Source organism: Onychomys torridus, chromosome 12 (genome assembly GCF_903995425.1).
Source record: "Onychomys torridus chromosome 12, mOncTor1.1, whole genome shotgun sequence".
Taxonomy (NCBI): domain Eukaryota; kingdom Metazoa; phylum Chordata; class Mammalia; order Rodentia; family Cricetidae; genus Onychomys; species Onychomys torridus.
The window spans coordinates 61,983,735-61,992,059 of NC_050454.1; the positions used below are offsets into that span (position 1 = coordinate 61,983,735).

The 8,325-nt window shown below is 41.8% G+C and overlaps 1 protein-coding gene across 2 annotated transcripts in view; it reads right to left on the reverse strand.

Annotated features, from left to right (window-relative positions):
• Nucleotides 1-3,290, reverse strand: part of Mrpl39 (mitochondrial ribosomal protein L39) — a 27,482-nt gene extending 24,192 nt beyond the window's left edge. The window contains exons 1-3 of one of the 2 annotated variants that reach the window (XM_036203118.1): nucleotides 3,142-3,290; nucleotides 2,389-2,595; nucleotides 738-877 (exon numbers count right to left, since the gene is read on the reverse strand). In XM_036203118.1, coding sequence (XP_036059011.1) covers nucleotides 738-877; nucleotides 2,389-2,595; nucleotides 3,142-3,205 — 411 coding nt within the window. In that variant the 5' untranslated portion in view covers nucleotides 3,206-3,290. Of the gene's footprint in view, nucleotides 1-737; nucleotides 878-2,388; nucleotides 2,596-2,755; nucleotides 3,063-3,141 lie in introns of those variants that run through there. The other variant, XM_036203119.1, reaches the window with a different exon arrangement.
• Nucleotides 3,291-8,325: the final 5,035 nt, after the last annotated feature.

Genomic DNA, 8,325 nt, shown 5'->3' on the forward strand with positions numbered 1-8,325 from the left:
GTTGCTAGAGCCTAAAGAATTTTGACAAGCAGAGACCTGGTAGGTTCCATAGAGCAGATGGTATTTTAACTGAACCACAGAACATAAACAGAATTTGAAAGGGGAAAGAAAGTGATGCATTGAAGGAAGAGCATTGGCAAAAGCAGGCAGGATAATAAAGTATAAATCATTAGTCACCAAGTACTCTCATGTGGCCAGAACAAGGAAGAGGGGGAAGATCCAGTAGGAGGTAAGACTAAAACAGCAGGCTGGAGGTACATCATGCAGGCCCCAGAAAGCTACGTTAACTCTACCATGCAGGCAAGGTCTTCAGGGGTAAATGACATGACCCCCATAAAGTCACTAATAAAACTTAATAGAACGGTAAAGGGTGATGTTTTACATAGTAAAAATAAGGGAGCTGGGGGTGGAACAGGATCAAAAAGTTACTAAAATCATCCACAGAAGACGGTCTGATTTCAGACCAAATTCAAGTTATATCAGTAGCCCAGTTATATAGAGGGTTACCAAAAGCTATGAGCAGAAATGACATGCCCTATAGTTTTCTCAATCCAAAGTACAGACAAGTTGATAGCACTAGTATTCTGAGCTTCAAAAATACCTAAGCTGCCCAGTGACATGCTAGCTAGTAGATACCACATATGAGTTTGGCCATATTTTTAGATTTTATACTTCATAGAACACAGGTTTGATTTAAAAGGAGAAGAAAAAAAAAACTGGAGGAGGCAGGAAAATACCTTATTCACTTCTCTTGGGTCAGGGTCTTTGAAGGTAAGAAATTTAATCTCACAGGACTTGGTCAAAGGCTTATACATGCCCCATGGTTGTCCGTCCACAAGAGCCAGAATGGATTTCCTGCAGTACCATTCACTTAAATCTAGGAATACAAAATTGACTGGTGATCTAAAGCTAACAAAATCCAAAGTGAAAAGCTACATGTTTAAGTGCTATGTTCTGAGACAATGAAAAGCAATATTCTGCCAATTACTTTTGCAGAAATATTATAACACATATGATGAATTTAAAAAGAAACATCAACACAGAGAGACATTATTAACCAATTACCCAAACATTTAACAAAATGTAGTAATGCTAAGTGTAGTCTTAAGTTAATTTTCCAGTAAATAAAATAATCTTCAAAGACCTATAATTAAATATTCAAAGAGAAACAACATGGATACACGGCTTGATTCACACACAAGTCAGAAGAAAAGGAAAATATATCTACACTCACATAAATCTGTTTAAATTATCCTTGATTCTTGCTCCCAAACCACCTTTCTGCCATGATTCCATTACACAGACATTTCAAACTAAATAATGCAATTACCATTATAAGATTTATAAACATGAATTCACATGTAAACCAATCACCTCTAACCTGTTCCATTGCCCTACCCTAAGAAATTCTAACCCTGATCACACATTTTACACATACTCACAAAAATGAACATATAAACTAGTACAAAAGTTCCATAACCAGGGCCTTAGAGGTCAACATGAGGATGGCTCAGAAACTACACCTTTGCAGACGGTATGTATAGAGCTCTATCCTGGCTTTAAGTATGTCTTACCCTCCTCTGTAATCTCCTACCGTCTACCACACAGCACAGGCTAAGAAACACATGAAAATCAATGAGCAATTATCACCAGCGCTTGTTTAAGTGTCAAGAGTAGAGAGAGACTGAGTACACATGCCTTAAGCCAGTTTCAGCTGGCAAGTAGGCCTGTCAGTTACTTAAATGGTATTATTACTGAGTCTCTTAAAGTTTAAATGACACAGCCAATCATTCCTACCTACTATTTGGGAGATATTTAAATTTAAATATCATATCTATCAAAGCCCTACCCAAATATCTTTAGCCCCTTCATTTCCACACCAAATCATATGTAAGCCCAAGGATCTCTCTAACAATACATATAAAACCATTAACTTTAACATTCACTGCACTTAACATTTCCATTCATACATTTAGTACCTATACTAAGCAAAACCACAACACAAGGGGCAGAGAGCAAGCAGATGAGCGTAATATTCAGCTAAGGGAAAAAAAAAAAAGGCTAAAAAGGAAAAGGTAGGAAAAAACAAAAGCTCAAAACACTTTACTGAGCCCTGCAAGATAAAGGCCCCCAGTACATGGAAAGAGAGTCTCACCAGCACCAAGCACTCTAAGCGTAGTCATAGTCAGGCACACTTGGAGCCAACCTGTACCCCAAAGAAATGCTGCAACATCCACAGTACCCACAAAGTAAAAGGACCCGTGAACGACAGTAAAGCGCCAAGTAAATTCTATAGCTTTACAAAGCAATTACAGGATTTTCTCCTCTGCGGTGTTCTCCATAGCTCGTGTAAAATGATCAAAACTGTACGCTGATTCTGCTACTTACGCATGGCACAACTGTAGGGAGTTGAAATGTTTTTATTCATCACGAAGACAGTGCCAGGATCAGTTTTCCCAACATGCTTAACCTCGATCTTTTCTGTTCGGGGAGTTAACGATAACTGCCTACTTTTCTCTTTATTAAAAAGATCATTCCGCATTTCGGTCAGTTCGGTGGGTGACAGCCGAGCAGCTGGCGATGTCGCTATAAATCCTAGGGGGGAAAAAATCAAAGACTGAATAAGTAGCTTACTATGGTCCTGTAACAAGTAGAGAGAGCAATAGAATTTTGCAGAACATAGGCCAAAAATTCGACCGGGGCAATACTTATACCACTTTATAGCGTTAAAAATTTAGCTAGCATAGGCGCGCACCTCTGGTTTTCTCTCACATGACCACGGGTCTCCTCAGTGACGTCCCAAAACCAAGCGGGAGGAAACCACACCAGACAGTGGGAAGAAAGCAATGTTGGCGTTGAAAAGCGTCTGGGAGGGGACAAGAAAACGCCAGGAGAGCGGAAAGCCCATGCCCAAACTATCAGTATCTGGCACGAGAAACGCTGAACTTTTCTTCCAAACCCCAAAGCAGGGGATTCGGCCAGGCAAGTACTCACTCCCTAGAGGAGATGGGGACATGCTTGCAGGAGACGGGGACTCCTTCCTAAAAGCCCCGCAAGCGCCGCCCATGCCCGCGTCCCTTCTCTTTCCCCGATTCCTGCACCCCTAGATTGTCTTCCCAGGCTGGGAACGCAAAAACTCACTGCAGCGGGTCCCGCCGCCCCGGCAGGGCCGCCAAAGCAGCAGCCGTCCGACCGTAGTAGCCATGGCCTCCAAGGGAGCCCGGGGAGCCTCTGAGCCCGGGCCCTTCTCTTCCCGCTTCCCCCCGGAAACCAGTAACGCGCCGCCGAGGTTCCGTAGGACCGCTCAGTTCCGGACCCGGCGCTGAGGCTGCGCGGCGCCACACGGGGGCGCGTTCGCGCTTCTCTGAGGATTAATCAATCACACCCTTGGTCAAGGAATGATCTCCAGGGTGCTGCACCACCCGGTGCAAGTCGGCCGAGAAACAGATGTCTCCTGTACAGGAGAGTCACACGCGCGCCTTTGTCTTCCAAGGGTTCCAGTTTCCGGGCAGAAAAGTTAGGAGAGGACTTTCTGCTTTGCTTTTTTAACAGTCTGGCCAATCACCCGGGATACAACTCTAGAGAGTGGAATAAAGAAAGTGTTAAAGCAAGGGTGAGTTTTTATTTTAGGTCGGCTGCAGTGGGTCTGCGCCTGGTTTACTATTTAATCGACCAGGTTTCTGTGGTCTTGGAAACACATCATGCTGATTTTTGGAGAGACCTCCTAGAACTCTTTGCGAATGATCTAGGCAAGTTTGCATGGAGTCCTTAATGAGAGCGGAGTAAACTGGAATTTGAGTCTCCTCTGTGGATGGATCCCCAAAACGCAAACTGTACTGCCCGGTTGGTTCTCAGCAAATATTTGTTATGACTGTGCATACAAAAACACCAATGCGTCTAACGCCTTTGCGGTGCTGCATGTTACTGTTGAAACAGCATTCTATACTTATGCAAAGCTGCACCAATATAGTTTTCATAAATTTAACCAGGGACTTCCACATGACCTCTTCTTTTAACTCGGCAGTGGAGTACACCGCCACCAGGTGGAAGTGTTAGCTGAGACACAATACTATGCCTTAGCCACAACAAATGTCCTTGGCCCAAATAGTACATATTTACAACTGCGCAGGGAAAGTGTTAAGACCTGTCCTCAACCTTAAGGCAAGTTTAAATTCAACCATTTTACGAGGCTATCTCTCATGTAATACCCTGATTCGGTCCGGGACGGTTGATGCACGCCTGCCATCCCTCCTCAAGGAGGCTTAGGCAGGGGGACCAGAGCTGGAGGAACTGGAGCTGTTTGGCAGACCTTTTCTCATCAACAACAAAAATTTTAATTCAGACCTGGAAAAGTGTGCGCATGCGTGCTACTTCCTTAAATGTACAATGGTTCCCTGGAAGCTTTCGGTTTCACCAGCTTTTTCAAAACTATGTCCATCTAACCTCATCCAGAAGGGCTAAGGTTTGAACTCAGAGTTCCACTTACCTCTGCCTCCCGGATGTTGGGACTAAAGGCATGTGCCACCACACTCATTAACGAAGCTCTTATTGCCTAAATTTAGGACAGTTTCTCTCCACCATCTCCCACAGGCTCATAGGCTCATTGGCCCCCATAGGCTCATAGGGAGTGGCACTATTAGGAGGTGGTGGCCTTGTTGGAGGAAGTGTGTCACTGTGTCGGTAGGCTTTGAGGTCACGTCTATGCTCAAACTACGCCCAGTGTCTTAGTTCACTTTCTGTTGCCTGAGCAAGATATAGAACTCCCAGCTCCTTTTCCAGCACCATCTCTGCCTGCAGGCCGCCATGTCGCACCATGATGACGATGGACTGAACCTCTGAACTGTAAGCAAGACATCCCAATTAAATATTCTCCTTTCTAAGAGTTGCCATGGCATGGTCTCTCTCCACAGCAATAGAAACCCTAACTAAGACACCCCCTTTCGTTATTTTTTTAATTTAGCATACAAAGTATTGGGTTTGGTACAGTAACTTCATGTCATTAAACATTTTCAGTTGTTCCCCTCCTGGGCCCGACTTGCTGATTCCTTCCCTCAGACTGCCCACTCTTTGATAACACTGGGTTTCTAATCTGTGTTAATAGGGTCCTCTGGGGAACAGAAACAAAGGCAGAGTTCAGGATGCAAGGATTTTAGTAACAAAAAGAATTACGATAAAGAATTAAGATGTACATACTAAAAAGCATCAAGTCCATAGTAATGTTCAAAATTAAATGACAATAGGGAATGAAGGAAACAAATCCTTTACCAATGAAAAAAGAAAAGCATGGCCCAGCTTCTTTCTTGAAACAGGATCTCTCACTGGGCTGGAACTCACCAAATAATCAGGTTGTCTTGCTATCTAGTCCCAAGAATCCAAATCTGCCTCCCAATGCTACAATTACAAAGGTGTGCTTCCAAGCTGACCTTTTGTCCATGGTTCTAGGGCTCAAAGTCAGCTACTGGGGGTTGCATGTCAATCACTTTACTGATTGAGTTACCTCTCTAGCCCTGAAGTTCAGCTAGCTAATCTTAAGTATTATTTAACTAACCACAGAGCAACAGATGTCCCTTTTCAGTGAGGCAACTGTTGTGTGCTATCTCCAAGGCCTTTGATTTTGTTTTTCAAAAATTTGTATTATTAATCCCAGCATCTGATTTTATATTTCAAATTATTAAACATTTGCTTAATAGAAAAAAATTAAAACTCTTAGAAGTGCATTATGAAGCATTTTCATCCCAGCTCTTTTTACACACACATACAAAATCCTGAAGCTTCTCTAAACTAAGCCAAATATATGTGTTTATTTTCACTCTTTTGATCCCAATACAACACACCAAATATTTTCTGTGACTGGAAAAACTGTATAGTGTACATCAGCGGAGTCCATAGAGGAACAAGATTCAGCATACAAATGGGAAAAAGCAAAGTTCAGTATGCAAAGATTTTAGTTGGGGGGGGGGGGGGAATGCCTGTGTCTTAGAGTTTCTATTACCATGATAAAAGATGGCCAGAAGCAACTTGGTGAAGAAAGGGTTCATTTCACCTTACAACTCTCAGCTCACACTCCATCACCACAGGAAGTCAAGGCAGGAATCTGAAGCCAAGTGCTGAAGCAGAAGCCATGGAGGAGTGATGCACACTGGCTTATTTGCCCTAGATTTCTCAGTTTGCTTTCTTATATTCCTGGGACCACTTGCCCAGGAGTGGGACCACTGGAAATGGGCTGAGCTCTCGCACATCCATGATTAATCAAGAAAACAAGCCAGTTTATGGAATTATTTCCTCAATTGAGATTACTCTTCTAGAAAACCCTAGTTAGTGTCAAGTTGGCAAAAAACTAACCAGGACAGCCTTTGAAGGAAAAGAACAAGCAGCCATGTAAAGCTGACCACACAGAAGTTCCAAAGGAAGGAAAATTAACTAGACACATTTTTGGCCACCCAGGAAGTCTAAAGATTTGTCAGAACTATCATGGTACCTTGAATCCAAGTCTACCATGAGTCGTGGGAGCTAGCTTGCCTCAGTATCCCTTCCACATTCAGTGTTTTAATGGGAGCAGCTCCCAAGAAGTGGGGACTGTAGCATCAAAGTACACATGGTGATGGGTTTTAGAATTCATTAGAAGGCTGAGGATCAGCCATAGTACCTGTAATTGGGAAGGTGGATCTCTGAGGCACATGAAATGAGTTGCGAAATCTAGTAATTTATGGAGCAGTTGATATGCATTTTACAGGCCCTGAATAACACACACACACACACACATACACACACACACACACACACATATACACACACACACATACACACACACACACATACACACACACACATACACACACACATACACACACACACACACACACACACACACACACACACACACACACACCTTTTACCTTTTTCTTTGCATCAAGGCTCTATTTCTACCTGATTTTAATGATGCAAACTGCTGTGAAACAACAGGAGATTAAAACAAATCAAAACATTTCCCTCTCTGATGATGCATGACCCCATGAAGTTAAATGGTATAGTTCCTCTACTATCTTTCTTTATCAACTCTCTGTGAACTGACTTGGCTGTGAACCTGTCTGTGTGTGCTAGATGTTCCTAGAAAGAGAAAATACTGTTGAATGTAAAAATATACACAAAGCCAGGGACATAGCTGAGTAATGGAATGCTTGCCTAGCATGCACAAAGCTCTGGGTTTGACCCCAGCACTTCAAAAAGATAAAAAAATAATAATAATAAAATAAAAAATAGAACAAAGATGTACAATACAATTGATTCCTCCAATTATCATTCCTGTATTCACCACCCCTGTTCTTCCTTAAGCATAAGAAAATCTTATCAGCTCTTTCCTAAGGTTAAAGAGGAAATCAGGGCTTATTAAATCAACAAGGTATAGCATTTCTTGTAGATAATATTTTTTCTGAAAAAGATAGATAATAATGTTATATATGTATGCATTTTTTCTAGCCATTATTCATAAACAAAAATAATGTTTATTTGAAATGATGATGATTCAATAACTGCTGAAAATTACAAATAAAATCACAAGTTGGAGAGATAATGCAGATAATTTATTCCACTCCTCCCCCTCAGTTAGCAGCCAGAGAAAGTGAATCATAAAGGGACTGGTATTTGGCTCAAGGTCATCCAGAATGCTAGTTTAGCTTCTGGGTTTCTTGGAAACACTAGAGTATGCCAAAAATGCTAGGACTCCTGAAGCATGTGGCATGTAGTCCTTAAACCATTCAGAATTTTATCCCAGTGTGTGACAGCCACATAAACATTCTACACTTCATAGTTTGGAGGGAACATCACAAGAATTCCCACTCCCATTTCTTTAAGATTTCAAAGATGTACAAATTTGTCAAACATATGTTCATAGGAATTTTCTTTGAATGAAAGAGACAAATATATTTTCTTGAGATGGGAACCCTCTTCCTTCTTCAGATGGAGAAAGCCTATTAGACCAATCAGAATACAAGCTCATATAAAGTTTTAGGATGGAAATGCATGGGTCCTGGAGAATAGAGTCAGAATTGGTTAGAGTTTCTTTTCTTCTTCATGAGTGCATGTGTTGTTCGAATCTTATATGGTCTTTTAATAAAAATTCCAGAGCCAGATATAAGGGTGAAAGCTGAAAGATCAGAGAAACAGGACCTCCAGCCAATAGTTCTTACCTCTATGAAATCTTCAGCCTAAAGAGAGTGAGTTCCTGTTTCCTCACACTTTATATTCCTTTTTCTGCCCTGCCATGTCACTTCCTGGTTTTAAAGGTATGTGTGTGTTTTCCAGCACTGGAATTAAAGGGGTGTGCCA